The sequence below is a fragment of the Protopterus annectens genome, chromosome 4.part0, assembly GCF_019279795.1.
Source record: "Protopterus annectens isolate FY-2018-M chromosome 4.part0, PAN1.0, whole genome shotgun sequence".
Lineage (NCBI taxonomy): Eukaryota > Metazoa > Chordata > Ceratodontiformes > Protopteridae > Protopterus > Protopterus annectens.
The window spans coordinates 783,155,596-783,171,807 of record NC_056733.1 but is presented as its reverse complement, the minus strand read 5'-3'; the positions used below and the strand labels follow the sequence as shown (position 1 = coordinate 783,171,807).

The window sequence follows — 16,212 nt, the reverse complement described above, 5'->3', positions numbered from 1 at the left end:
CCCTCCTTTATGTCTCACCAGTTCTCATGAATCTAAAGAAATCAAACCTAGGAAAGCTAGACACCTACTACAACAAACTCACTACGTTTGTCACAGACCGTACCTATAGTTCTCACCACTGTTTAGCACTAAAACAACTAAACTGGCTTGAACTTCCGCATCTCCTTACATGAAACCAGCTTACCGTGGCCCACCAGCTATTAAACCAACCAAAGAAAATCCCTGCCCTTCAAAATTTGCTATTACTTTATTCTACCAAATGTGTCTTAAGAGCAAGTAATAAATCTTTATTAAACATAACCAAAGCTAACAATACTGCAGGAGACTCCCTTTACTCAAACTACATAGCCAAAATCTGAAACTCGTTACCAACAAACATTACATCTATTATAAACTCTTCACAGTTTAAAAATATACTCAAACCTCACCTATCTAATACATGGTTATGGTCATGTACTAGCCCATGATAAACTCTCAGACTTTGCCTCTCTGTTCACTCCTTTGCTTTCTTATTTCTCTGTTCATCTTAGAATTACCATACTACATATACTCACAGCTTTCTCCTTTTACTTTCCAGAGGACTCACTTATCCTTCCACTCGATGTCCACATTGTATATAAATCCATTTCTGTAGCTCTTCTCTCTCCTTGGATCTCACTCTTTTTATATAATGGCAATACTCAATGATTCCACTTGGTCAAATGTCTGTAAATAAGAACCACTGAATGCAGTCAAGTAACTTGCATCTCTTTTAATATTTCCTTTATTCTACACCTTGTGCTTCTAATTGAAATAACTTGCTGAGTTTGTTACTTACTAATACTACACAAATGAATTGAAGAAGACTAATAGTTATGTAAATGAGCTGTTATACTGGGTCTATATTAGTTTGCCAAAAGTTATTTTGAGCGAACACCTCTTCGTTGAAAGACATTCAGCGAAAATCACTTATGCGATTCGCTGAATTTTCCAAGGGCAATGAAACAATTGCCCCACAGCACAACAGAACCCACAACTAGCTAGATCAAACCCACCCAAGTGGGGGGCTTTGCCCCCACATCCCCCCTAATTATATATACCAACTCCGAGATCAGACTACAATGGGGAAAAGGGCCAAGTTGTGTAGTTGGCCAGCTACTTTATTGCCCATGGAATATTCAGCGAATCACAGAAGTCATTTTCACTGAATACGTATTGATGAGGAGGTGTTTGCTAAAACTAACTTTCAGTGAACTAATATAGATGTGTTATATTTATATGTAACTGTTTCGCACTTGTGTAGCTGTGTGACGATATACATTATCTCTGTTGTAAATGTGGAGCTTTTCCCCATAGGCATCCACTGAAAAAGCACTTTTGTCCAGTTGGACTTTCCCAGTAAACAAATGTAAAATAAATTAAATTAATAAATAATAACCTACTCCAAAATAATTTCTACAGATGTGTGAGGTACTGCTTATAATGATAGATTTAACATCAAAGACTCTTCTTGATGGGTCGTAGGTTGGGTTCATTCACTTCATCTGTCAACATTCTGGCATCTTCTTGCCAGATGTTCCTATATTCAAGCATAGGTGAACTCATGATAAGACATGCTATGACAGTATTCATTGACTACATAACCACTTTCATCCTTTACACCCGCCTGTTCTTTTTTGCAGCTCATACAGTTTGCATGTGAGTGCTTGTTGTGAACAACAAGTCTTGCTTTTACATTCCTTTTTGATTTGAGTTTTTAGTGAGTTTTGAATCCTGTCATAATTTTGTTCTGGATGGTGTAAGGAGGCTGTCTGTGTGCTATGAGCATTCCTCCTGATACCCAAGAGGTACCCCAAAGTTTCATCTCAGACTTTGCTTTGAAGACTGTCTGGGACCCAGTCCTCCCAACAGTTCTGAAGCTCTTTTAAAAAAACAAAATACAATCCGTCACAGTATCCAATTTTTTCCCATGTATATCTTCAGATTATTTTGCAATGTGCATTTATCTTTTGAATTTTCATCTTTTTTTTTTCTTCCCCTTCCTCTGTAGGCATCCACAGTGGCAATAGGGAAAGGCAGTTTACTCTGTCAACAATAATACATCCTTCTCTTGATAGCATATTCATCAAAAAGAAATTATGCATTCATTCAAACACTCACAAACAAAATCTGCATGTTCATAGCGCTTTCACCAAACAAAGGGTCTGCTGCAAAACCAAACAAAAACCACAGATGGGTCCCAGACTCCCAGTTAAACAAAGGGCATACATTCTACACTGCTCACAGCTACTCATGCTCCTGCAGAACCAAACCTACTAGCAGCCAAATTAATAAGAGAATCCCCATCCCATAACCTTAGATACAAAGACAGCTCAGCACCTACATTGTAGGACCCTAAAATTAAAAATCAGATCAGGTACAAATTACTGCTTCTTTCTACTAGGCCTTAAACCTTGGGAATCTATCCCATCTTAAGCAAATGTTGTCTTACTCAGTATTTTGTTCATGACTAAAAATATACCTCCACCAAATGGCTAAATGCCAGTTAGTGACATTATCTAATTGACCTTGCATTTTCTAGCCTCTGTGCTTCCAACTCTGATCTCTCAACTTTAACACTTGCATTCTTGGCTCAGTCCAAAGATTCAGTGTCCCTATTTTACATAATATAGTGTGTATATGTGTGTGTGTGTGTGTGTGTGTGTGTGTATATGTATGTATCTTCTTCTGGGTTTTCCCATTAGGGGTCACCACAGCGGAACAGCGGTCCTCAGAATAATTGGCAGTTTGGCAGTGGAGTTTTGCAATACCGAGTTGCCAGCTCAGCACCTCTATATATATATATATATATATATATATATATATATATATATATATATATATATATATGTGTGTGTGTGTGTGTGTGTGTATGGGTCTACCTGAAAACGCAGAAAGTCCTAAATGCCGAAGACGAGAACACTGACACCGGAAGATCGACAACAGAGAAGACCGACAGTTGAGAATCCCGACTCTGAGAACACCGATATGTTAAGGTAAGTGTACGATAGGGACAGACGTCAGGGTAGGGTGCGGGTCAGGTAAGTGTGCGATAGTGACGGACTTTAGGTTTAGGGGCGGGTTAAGTGAGTTAGGGTTAGGGTGCAGGTAAGGTAAGTGTGCGATAGTGACAGACTTGAGGGTTAAGAGTAGATTAAGTGAGTTAGGGTTAGAGTGCGGGTAAGGTAAGTGTGCGATAGTGACAGACTTAAGGGTTGGGGCGAATTAAGTGAGTTAGGGTGCGGGTAAGGTAAGTGTGCGATAGTGATGGACCTTAGGGTAGGGTTTGGGTTTGGGTTAAGGTTAGTGCATAGATAGTTGTGTATGTAAGGTTTAGTGTAGGTTTGTAAGGTTTTTGGTGTGCTTGTTTTGTGTGTGTGTGTTTTCGGGAAAGGTATTTGTTTTGTTGATTGTCGGTACTGTGGTTTGTCGGACATGTGAAGTTTCGTGTTTTTGAACTTTCGGTTTCTTTCAGTTTTGTTGTGTTGGTTATTTCGTTGTCGGTGTTTTGGCGTGTCGGTGTTATCAGGTAGACCCATATATATATATATATATATATCTATGTATATATATCTATCTATCTATCTATATATATATATATATATAAAAAAAAGCAAATATATATATATATATATATATGTATATATATATATGTATATATATAAAATATATATATAGATATGTATATATATAAAATATATATATATATAAAAAATATATATATGTATACACACATACACACGTATGTATGTGTGTATATATATATATATATATATATATATATATATCTAGGTCTACCTGAAAACACCGAACGCTGACAACACTGACAACGAGATAACCGACACCGGAAGATCGACAACGAAGATGACCGACGATTGAAAATCCCGACGCTGAGAACACCGACATGTTAAGGTAAGTGTGTGATAGTGACGGATGTTAGGGTCAAGGTGCGGGTAATTTAAGTGTGCGATAGTGACAGACTTTAAAGTTAGGGGCGGGTTAAGTGAGTTAGGGTTAGGGTGCGGGTAAGGTAAGTGTGCGATAGTGACAGACGTTAGGGTTAGGGGCGGGTTTAGTGTGTTAGGGTTAGGGCGCAGGTTAGGTGAGTGTACGATAGTGACGGACCTTAGGGTTAGGGTTTGGGTTAAGGTTAGTGCATAGATAGTTGTGTATGTAAGGTTTAGTGTAGGTTTGTAAGGTTTTTGGTGTGCTTGTGTTGTGTGTGTGTTTTACGGAAAAGGTATTTGTTTTGTTTTGTTGATTGCCGGGCATGTGAAGTTTCGTGTTTTTGAACTTTCGGTTTTGTGGTGTCGGTTATCTCGTTGTCGGTGTTTTTGCATGTCGGTGTTTTCAGGTAGATCTATATATATATATATATATATATATATATATATATATATATATATATGTATTCCCTTCGCAAGCTCAATGTTTCAAAACTTTGAACTGCAAATAGTCGAGACCATAAGATTGAAGCTTTGAAACTTCAAACATTTTGAATGGAGATCGCCATACAGTGCGGAACAGGAAATTTACTATTTTCAACATTGCAGTGTAATCTTGGAGTTTGTATATTTATATAGCAGAGGGTGTGAAGGGTGCAGGGGGGCTTGTCCCTATGCAAAAACATTAAAAAAAAAAAAATTGTTTTTATTACAATTTCAAAGTTTCAAAACTTCGATGTTATAGTCTCAACCATTTACACTTCGAAGTTTTTGAAACTTCGAGCTTGTAAATTAGATCCATATTTACATATATGTATATATGTATATTTAGGTTTACTATCATATTCTTGAAAATGCTTCCATTGAATGACCATAATGTTGATGGAAAATGTTGATTTCCAACACTTCTGAAAGGCAGAACATCGGAAATGACGTACCTGAACTTCCTGGTTTGACGAGTTCGACATAGCAGGAGGTGACATCGGTCACCCATGCTATGCACATTAATGTACCATTACACTCAACGGTCAGTGGTACATGAATTGTACTACGCCCCCGTGCACCCCCCATGTGGGGGGCTAAGCCCCACACACACCTTGCGCATTAAATGTACCAACTCTGAGATCGCACTACAGTGAGAAAATGGGCTAATTCCCTGATACTCACTGAACCCTGTCCTCCCTACACAACGTTGAATCCAAAATATCAACCTACAGTACCCATTTGCTGTAGTGTAGTCGATCGTTTTTGGTTCGGCATTATGCCGACTTGGAAACTGCAAGTCAACCACACGTCAGTCGACCGATGCAGTTTCCAAGTTTTGATTGTAAACTGTATATTTATATGTATGTGTGAGTGAGTGTTTGTATTTGTGTGTGTGTGTGTGTGTGTGTGTGTGTGTGTGTGTGTGTGTGTGTGTGTGTGTGTGTGTGTGTATGTATATATGCACATATACAGTGGATATAAAACGTTTACACACCCCTGTTAAAATGCCAGGTTTTTGTGATATAAAAAAATGAGACCACAGTAAATCATTTCAAAACTTTTCCCACCTTTAATGTGACCTATAACCTGCACAATTCAATTGAAAAACAAACAAATTTGTTAGGGGAAAAAATATAAAAAATATAGAATAAGCTGGTTGCATAAGTGTGAAGACCCTTAAACTAATACTTTATTGAAGCCCCTTTTGATTTAATTACAATATTCAGTCTTCCTGGGTAGGAGCATGTAACATCTTGACTTGGTAATATTTGCCCACTTCTCCTTGCAAAAGCGCTCCAAATCTGTCATATTGTGAGGGCATCTCTTGTGCACAGCCCTCTTCAGGTCACCCCACAGATTTTCTATTGGATTTAGGTCTGGGCTTTGGCTGGACCATTCCAAAACTTAAATTTTCTTCTGGTGCAGCCATTCTTTTGTTGATTTGGATGTATGCTTGGGGTCATTGTCGTGTTGAAAGGTGAAATTCCTCTTCATCTTCAGCTTTCTAGCAGACGCCTGAAGTCTTTGGGCCAAAAGTGACTGGTATTTGGAACTGTTCATAATTCCCTCCACTTTGACTAAAGCCCTAGTTCCAGCTGAAGAAAACCAACCCCAAAGCATGATACTGCCACCACCATGCTTCACTGTGGGGACAATGTGCTTTGGGTGATGTGAAGTGTTGCTTTTGCGCCAAAAGTACCTTTTGGAATTGTGGCCAAAAAGTTCAACCTTTGTCTCATTAGACCATAACACATTTTCCCACATGTTTTTGGGAGACTTGATGTACTGTTTTGAAAATTTTAGCCAGGCCTGGATGTTTTTCTGTGTAAGAAAAGGCTTCCGTCTTGTAACCCTACCCAGTAGCCCAGACATATGGCGAATGTGGGAGATTGTTGTACATAACCAGTAATTGCCAGAATTTCCTGCAGCTCCTTCAGTGTTGCAGTAGGTCTCTTGGCAGCCTCCTTGACCAGTTTTTCCCTTGTCTTTTCATCAATTTTAGAGGGACGTCCCGTTCTTTGCAACGTCACTGCTGTCCCCATATTTTCTCCACTGTTTCATGACTGTGTTCCATGGTATATCCATGGTATATCCAATGCTGTGGAACTTTTTTTTGTACCCTTCATATGACCAATACATTTCAACAGTGAGATCCCTTTGATGCTTTTAAGCTCTCTGCGAACCATGGCTTTTGCTGTAGCAGGCAACTAAGTAAATGTCAGGAAATCCTACTAGGACAGCTGAACTTTATTTGGGGTTAATCAGAGTCTCTTTAATTGGTGGAGGGTGTGTACCCAAGAAGACTGAATGTTGTAATTAAATCAAAAGGTGCTTCGACAAAGTATTAGTTTAAAGGTGTGCAGACTTATGGAACCAACTTATCGCATGTTTTTTATATTTTTCCCCTAGCAGATTTGTTTTTCACTTGAATTGTACAGGTTATAGGTCACATTAAAGGTGGGAAAAGTTTTGAAATTATTTATTGTGGTCTCATTTTTTTATATCACAAAAACCTGGCATTTTAACAGGGGTGTGTAAACTTTTTATATCCACTGTATATAATGTGTTTGTGCATGCTGCAACTAAATGACTCATGTACATAATTATTTACAAATATTTGTGTTATCTCTAATTTTGTCTTCTCAAATGTCACATTTTGACTCTCTCTGTAATTGTCAATTTACATTATTCTTCTATAATATATCTCCCAGGCTGAGATCAAAATTGGTCATTTGTGCTCAGTGCTCTATACTGATTAACAAATTCAAATAAATATATTGTATACCCATTCCCTCCTACCTTTGTTGTCCTTTAAATTAAGCTCAAACGTCCCTTTCTTGTTTTTCCTTTTCGTAGCCATTGTCTGTGCATCCTGCTTGCCAGCCTTCATATTGAAGCTACAGTAACCATATAGTTACAACACTCTTCCTCTTTCGTTATATTACCCTCTGTTCTTCTTTTCTTAAGTGACCTACTAGCTGTACAATTTCTGCTAAACTTGGGGCCTACTTTGAATTTCCATCATTGTTTGATTACTTTTTTCCTCTTAAAGTAACAGTATCCTTTTAAAAGAGGCAGTACATCTGTTAACTCTTCACTCTACTAATCCCAGGAAAAGCAAGTCTGCAGTCAGTGTTATGCTTTGGTTAACTAATTTGCTTGGCAAGCCATTAACGGATGGCGCAGTGGTGCAGCGGTAACGTTGTCACCTCACAGCAAGAGGTTCTCCGGTTCGATTCTCGACTGGGGTGCCTTCTGTGTGGAGTCTGCATGTCCTCAATGCATTTGTGTGGGTTTTCTCCCACATTACAAAGACATGCGTCTGGGGCATTTCTCCCCGGGCCCCCGCTGAAAATTGGCTTTGTTACAAGTCAGACTTTCCCGGTTAACAAATGTTAAATAAAATAAAATAAAAAGTCATATTTGAAATTCTCCAGTATCTGATAAATCCAGAATACATGCATCCAGCCCTCTGTGTGTCTCTTCTGTAACATCAACATGCCTTATCTGCCATAGGAAACATTCAAGCGAGTTTTCCTGGCATGTAAAAATACTTGTGTAGGCACTTCCCTTGCAAATATCCTGAATTGTTATTTATTAATTTGAATTTGTTTACCAGGGTAGAACACTGTTCAATTTTGACCAGTTTCAGTCTCATTCTGGCATCAGAAACTAACCAAACATACAAAATAGACAAGAGTGCAATAACACATAAGTAACAGTAAAATAGTGCAATGTATTCATTTACAATATGTACAAAAGTTTCAGAACATTTGAGAAATTAGAATCAAGTAAATTAGAGATGTGTGAAAGAGCCTGATATCTTGTATATCTCCTTGTTAAGCATCTTTCTATTATAAATGCAGGCTCGACAGTTCTTACCTGCTGCTGCATATTCTAGCATACATTGTTGGTCTTTTCTACAAACAGAATGGATGTATCGTACCAGAAGAGATAAAAAATACACTGTTTGTCCACTAAGTACTTTCACTTTCATCGTACACGTATTCAAACCAGTCACCTTACTACTCCTGTCCTATGTATCCTAACTCATTTCTTGCTAATTGAACTCACCATTTTGTGACGTTTGTCAGTAGTAGGTGCTCAGCCTGCAGGATGGCATGCTCAAACTGTTGACCTCAGATGGTATAATGCATATATTCCCTATTACTCCCTTCCACTGTAGTTAATCACTTTTCCCTGTATCTATTAAACCATCTGTTTTCCAGGTCCTTGTGGTGTAAGTCTGGTCACATTAATTACTTACTGCAGATGACTCTCACTCAGGGAAGCATTGCAGAGTATAGCACTATCATATCTTCATTGCTTCGTTAACTGTCCACCCCAAAATATTTCCAAAACACTCAGCTTGTCAGTCCACTATCAAAAAACAACAGGAAAGCCAAGTCTCATGTATCTTCCATCTTTGTGTATCTGAAAGACTATCAACATAACAATAAACTTTCAGTTTCTATGTCATCTTTTATAATTTTGGCACTTGAAACAAATGTTGAGCAGTTGATATGAACCATTCTCCACACACCCTTCAGTAACACAGTTTGCTTCAGTTACCATCACTCATACCACTAGAGTCAGTTTTTTCCATGTCAGGGCTACCTAATTACATAAGCACGTACTAGGAAAGTACGTGCTAAAGCCAAGCACCTTCCCTGGCTAACCAGTGACACCAAACTGCTACTTAAACACAGAGACAAAGCCTGGTCAGCCTACCTGACCACCAAAGATGAAGTAGACCTAGTAGCCTATCAACAGCTATGAAATCTACCCAACAAACAATTCAAAAAAGACAAACAAACTTACTTCCAAACCTGTCAGCAGAAGCATCTAAACAATCCCTAAAAATTCTGGCAAAGCATTAACTGTCTCCTCAGCCCAGGTCGCACTCCAACCCCAGCGCCAGTCACCACAAAACACCTCTGACCCTATTGCCACTCAAATCAACTCTCACTTTATATGTACAATAATCTCTCTACTAGGCAGTCAGCAAAATCAGCCACTAACTGTTCCCTCTCCAGATGATCTCAACCCTTTCACTTTTGCACCTATTCAAACTAGTTACATAAAAATTCTTCTATCCAAGCTTAAATCTTGTTGTCTTGCAGCTGACCAACTTCCTAATGAATTTCTAAAAATTGCCACCCCTTCAGTTGCCTACCCCATATTTATCTTGATTAACCATTCTGTAGCAGAACAATATGTCCCACTTCTCTGGAAAATATCACACATCATTCCCTCCATAAAGGTGGCTCCTCTAAAAAACTAGCCACCCTGCAAAAATCTTAGAAAAAATGCATCCACAATCATCTCATTAACCACTTCCTTAGTCACAACCTCCTATCCAGTTCTCAACATGGTTTTAGACCCAAACATAGTACTGGCACTGCCCTAATTACTTTCACTAAAACCATTCATCATCTTGTAAACGAAGGTCATGTCTCTTCCATTTTTCTTGACATGTGCAAAGCCCTTGACACAGTTTCATACCAACTGCTTCTTAACAAACTCTCCTCCTACAGACTCCATTCATCTTCCCTAACCTGGTTCCATAGCTATCTTTCCAGTCAACAACAGGCTACAAAATGAGATAACAGGCCATCCTCCCTACTCTCCATCTCAGTCGGAGTTCCCCAAGGCTCCATACTTGGTCCTCTCTTTATTATATTTACAAATAATCTTAGTTCTGCAACTCAACTAGCCTCCATTGTCCAATACGTCAACGATGCTACTCTGCTCTGTTCAGCCTCCTCCACCCAAGGAACTTCAACTAAAAATGCAAAATGCTTTCTGGGATATAGAAAAAATCTCACTGATCATCAATTAATACTAAACCCCAATAAAACTAAGTTAATAGTTTTTAGAAACAAATAATCAAAACCATGCCAGTCCTCTCTCTCCATCCTCTCCTCTAATGGAACCAAGATAGAACCCACAAACCAGACTAAACTCCTGGGTGTCACAATAGATGACAATCTAAAATTTGATAAACACATTTCTCTGACTATCAAAAAGTCCACATCAAACTGAGCACCCTCTACCGGGCTAAACCATACCTTACTCTAAACGCCAGTTTGGCCACTGCTCATTCAGATCTACAATCCTCCCTACTCTATAGTTCTCTCATTTTCACAAACCTGTGAAAGTCTGACCTCAATAACTTAGAATCTTGCTACAACAAAATTCCCAAGTTTGCCTCTAATCATCCTCATAGATCCCCACCACTGCACAATTCTCTCCCAACTCAACTGGCTAGAACGCCATTAACCTTTTATCTCTCAATCAGCTTACCATGGCCCACAAAATTCTCCACCAACCCAATGCCTGCTCTGCACTTGTCAATCTAGTCCCATGCAGTTCCAATCGCAGATACCTCAGATCCTCTGATAAACTTATGCTTTAGGTTACCCACTCCCACAACCAACATGGAGACTCCCTCTATTTTAAAATAGCTATACTTTGGAACACTCTCCCACAGCCCATCTCCAAAAATCCAAACTTTCGAGAGTTCAAACTACTGTTTAAGGACTACCTACTCATTGGCTTTGCTGCTGTCACACTCCTGGCTAAATTTTTTGTCAGTTCCAGTAACTTTACTAACCCTTACCCGCCTCCTATCTCTCCTCCTTTCACTTTTTTCTGCACTGACTATTTTACAACTACTTTCCACTGCCCTGTAGGACATGATTTCACATATACTAAGCTCGTAAGTTGTACTTTGTAAATAGCATTACTGAGCTCAAAACTGTACTTTGTAAATAGCAACTGACGTGGTACCAATGTTAGCAGTCACACTTTCATTATTACTATATTGTGTCTACAGTGTTTTTACATATGTGTACACTGTTATTTGTATTTCTTTCTATATAATCATTATTTTTTGGAACTTTTCTCCATAGGTCTCTGCTGAAAACTGGCTCCTGGCTCAGAAGGACATCACCCGGTTAACAAATGTAATAATTAAATAAATAATACCTTTGTTCTCATCAGTACCTCTCAGATAGTTACCTTAGCCCACCACCAGCGTAATGCTAATATTTTTAACATTATATCTAGTATTGGTGGTGTAGTAGCATAGATGCATTCCAGGCAACTTTCCCAGGTTTGTTTCCAAGTATTCCTGGAAGAGGCTTATATGTTTAAACAGTCATCCTAATTATGCAGTAGGGAGCCAGAAAACATAATTTTTTTGCTAATTAGTACAAAAGATTGTCTATAAACTTTTAGTGAACTATTTCCCTTAGTACAGGGATCAAGTCCCTTAGTCTCCATTTGCATAATGTGTAACTCTATGTGCATAACTTAATCAGACTGTGCTTTTGACACTTGGCACATAAGTGGTCTTCTGGATTGCATGTCTATTAACCAAGTTACCAAGCTGAAGTATGCATCTTTTCCTGGGTACTTCAGCTTGGTTATTTGGTTTTATTTTGTACCTGGAACCCCCTTGTCTTGGATTATGTCTATTAACCACGTATCAGTTTCCTTCTTAATAATATACATTTTATAAACTGCATCCATTTCCACGCCTTTAACATCTTCAGTGATATTGAAAGTTGCCACATAAATGTCAATCATTCAGTTATTTTTTAATATTTACACTTTGCCATATTTTTAAAACAAATTGTATGCTTCAAAAATAAGCAACTATGTTCTTGCGTTGATGGTGACCCACTAGTAGATGCATGGTTAACAACTGAGTACTAAATCTAAATATTTTTCACTGCATTATTATACACTGATTTATAAAACATATCACTTGGAACAGTTTTGAAATACTAAGATGTTGGGAATTCAAGTTTTAGAGTTAAATCATAGTCGCTAAACATTGTCATCCATATCATTTCAAAATTGTATAATCGATCAACTCTTCTTTGCCATAGAGTTACATTTGCTGTTAAATGTAAACACAAATAACGTTAATTAACTGCAGTGTACAGAGTGACTGGGGAGGCAACCAAACTCTTCAGGCACTGCAAGACTTCCCAAGTGCCACAATTCTTCAGAGTGCTATGGCACACCTTTGATTAAGAGTTTTGCTGTGCTCCTTGAGGAGGCTAGGGGTGGTCATTCCACCTACTTCAGACCTGCTATCATTGTGGGACCTTGCAGTTATGGGCTCAACTTCCCCCTGGGTGGACCTCCTGTTTAGCTGACCTTCTCATTGTTGTTGATGGAAGGTTGCTTGTGGATGAGAGGTGGTAAGATCAGCTAAACTCGTTGTAGGATTCCTTGGACTATGAGAGCATGGCTGCTGGCCACTTCGATTTTGTGGTATAGTTTTTAGACCTTTTCCTTTTCTGCCCGAGTCTTGGTCCATAAAGTGGCATGAGGCAGTTTCTCTTTGTAGAGAATCAGTGGTTGTATGGAGTCTTGTCTTGCTGATGGGATTTACTGTCTTGACAGCTGTCATTCCTGTGAATGAGAACATATACTGACAGTCATTGAGGGCTTCTCCAGTCTTTCACTGAAATTGCATCTCCTGAGACGTGGGTGGGACTGACTGTTGCACATATCAGTCCTACCCCTGAGGATATTGTAACTTTACCCTTTTCCTGCTGGTTCTTCATTGGAGAGATTGTAGTGGTATCGACATGCCTTTGCCATGAAAAAAACTCTGTGCCTGTCTAGGAATAATTGCTGTAATGCTTGCTTAGTCTGCTTTTGATTGCTTTTGTCTCCACAACCTGTCCTACTTCAGGCAGGTTTGTCTCAGCTTTGACTCTGGGAGTCTAGCCTCTACTCGTGGTGCTGTATGATTCTGTCTTCTGAGTTTTATTCTGATGTAATTTTCTAGCTTCTTCTACCCTGGTGACTTAGTACATAAGGCTCAGCATGATGCAGGACCTGTCAGGGAGGGCTGTCAGTGTTTGATCTAACATATATGTCTTTAACATGTCAATAAAGGATCCTCCTTTTTGGGAACAGAAGCAACTTCGTCCTCCGTTCCCCTCTAGGTGGGTGTCTCTCCAGCCAGGCTTATCTGTTGCAATTCCCTGTAATTAGGATAGTTTTATGCTAGTATATGACTTGTTTGCAAAATGCCATGTCTTCATTGCTGTTACTTGATTTGTGGCACGTGATCACTAATGTCATGGCATGTGCTGGGGAGCATAAGGGACCAGTTTTTTTATGCAGTCATTGCATGATATCACAGGGGCTTGTCTGTCAGCAATCAATGAAAACTTCTGAAAAAAAGGTGCTGAATTCTAATTGGTGAATAAAGAGAACCCAACTGTAAGACCCATCAAAGAGGGTTATTGTGTGTAGATTAACTAATACAAAAAGAATGCATCTGTTATATTTTTGACAAGAGGTTACTGAAACAGTAATGCTGTCCTATTCTAATTGTGCCATTTGGGTATATTCTTAGTAAAACCAATACTTAATCTTAATAATTCTAATACGACTGACAATGTTTGTCAGTTTACATGCATCTATGTGTATGTTATATAGTTTGTCTACCACAAGCACATTTAACTGCACAGGTTTCTCAGCTCAAAAATTAAAATTAGATGCGTGTCACTGCTACTTATATAGAAGCTTCACTTTAAATCATATTACCTGCATCAGCATGGGATCAGCATTGGCCTCCACAGGGGAAACAGAGCAACAGTAGAAAAATGTCCACACCAAGGTGACTTCTCTAATGATTAGACCCAGCCAGACTCCATGGCATAAGGGACAGATTCCCAAACTGTTCATTGAAGATGTGGGGGGTGTGAGTGAATGTGTGTGTGGACTTCTGTGTGCATGTCTACAGGGACACAAATGAAGCTGCATGCATGTGTCTGTGTGTGTCTTTGCCTGGATAGTTGCACTAAGAAGGGGTAGGTAGGCAATTGTGTATCTGTGTGGATGTGTGTGGATGTGCATGTGTGCTTGTGTGTACATGTGTGCCTGTGTGTCGAAGAATGTATGTTGGTGAAAAGGTGAGTGTTACTGTGACTGTGATCAACTATGGATAGGGAGATTTTGTTGGTTGAATGTGTATGTGTGTGGAGTGTGTGGAGTGTGTGTGTGTGTGTGTGTAGTCACACTTATATATAGGGGTGCCTTTACCAATGCAGTACATGGGCCACAAGGGAGAACATCTCCGCTGTCACGACTGACTACACTACTGTTGGCTAGTTTGTAATTCCAAGACATGCTAGTGAGCTGATTATGAGGTCTTTTTTATTGCAGCTACAGTTGCCTCTGAATTGCATTTTCTCACCAGTGCAGTAATTGACTGGAAATTACCATGACTGGTGAATCTTTTTCTGAATTCTAAAACATATCTTTTTAAAAATGGAATTCTTGAACATGCAAGCAGTTATGTGTAGACACATGGTAAGGGAAACTCATTGGCTGTGCGTATAGAGGCATGCTGTAGAATTATAGTCTGATATAGGGTACCACAGAAAAGCTATGTTTATATAAAAGAGGGTGAGTTTAATGTAATGGCGGGAAACAAGTGAAATTACTGGTTAGTCTAAACATGCTGTGAACTCGCAGTGTGGTTAGATTTGCAAAGTTGTGACAGTTATGCAAGCCTAAACATTATTGTTTGACACTAGCCACTGATCGGTGCTTAGCTGTTGTGGTGTTATTTATCTTCTTTTAAGACTAATTTCTCAAGACTTAATTCAGCAATGCCTGCAAGACTGGAAAATCTATCTGACATAAGAATTGAAGTTTAAATGAGTGAAGATCATAACATTGATGCCAAAATCCCAAAAGCTACTTAAGAATGAAACCCAAAATCTTAAAGTAATATACTGAACATATACATGAAAACAAGCTCAAAACATGAATTTAGTACACTAAATAAAAACAAATTAAAAGTGTTTTTGCAAGGGGCATGCTCTCTGTAGCCCTCATATGGTGGCTGTGTCCCCCACTCCACTACATTTATATTGTAATTACACAGTTGCATAACCATATTCTGTTATATGGAGATTCGGGGATAGTTGCATAACTGGATTCCTTGTCATCAGTGTGTGCAACCTTAGATTTAGAAGGCAGCCTTTACACAGGATCCAGAGAGCTTGCTCCCCTACCAAATGTTTTTTATTTCCATTTGGTGTAAGTTCATTTTTTTGTATTTGCTGTGATTTGTACATTCAGTATAATGTCATTCTTTTGTAACTTTCAAGTATTAGGTTTCAGTATTGTGATCTTTATTCTTATAAACTTCAGCCTTTTGATAGGAAGACCAAAATGCTATATTTGATGTTAGAGATAGCATTTTCGCAAACTTGGTTGCAGTAGTAAAGAATTTTAGATATTCTTCTTGTTTCACTGTTGCAGTCATCACATTTGGGTTATCTGCCTGCAGGTATCCCTCAGCCGGACTGAATACCAGATTCTTGGGATTTCTGTGTCAGACGCTGTCGCTTCTTCCATGACGTCAGGTTGTCAGGGGTATAAAACATGCAGCTGACACCATTACATCAGTTTTTCTTGCCGTGCGGTGCCCGAAGCAGAAGCAGTTCGCAAGTGCCGGTTGGCTGCCTCCTGAAATTTTCGTTTTTCGAGTTTCAGACCTGAAGTCTTCTAAAAAATAAGTACCCTCTTGGAGATCCTTTTTTCTTGCTCTAACCGATGTCAGAAAACATTAATAATTGTCTTGCCTGTGGAAAGCAAATACCTCACAGAGATTTTCATTCTTACTGCGTCATCTGTTTAGTCCCAGACTACAACGTCCTTCGCTGTCGGTTTTGTGCCTTGTTCAATGCCCAAACTATTCGTTGTCAGGCTATTTTTG

General features: G+C 38.9%; 1 protein-coding gene across 2 annotated transcripts in view; it reads left to right on the top strand.

Moving 5' to 3' along the window:
• Positions 1–16,212, top strand: part of PPM1F (protein phosphatase, Mg2+/Mn2+ dependent 1F) — a 504,486-nt gene that overhangs the window by 435,901 nt on the left and 52,373 nt on the right. Inside the window, exon 6 of one of the 2 annotated variants that reach the window (XM_044068735.1) lies at positions 11,363–11,416. The exons of the other annotated variant lie outside the window; for it this stretch is intronic. Coding sequence (XP_043924670.1) covers positions 11,363–11,416 — 54 coding nt within the window. The remainder of the gene's footprint in view (positions 1–11,362; positions 11,417–16,212) is intronic. 2 annotated transcript variants of the gene reach the window in all.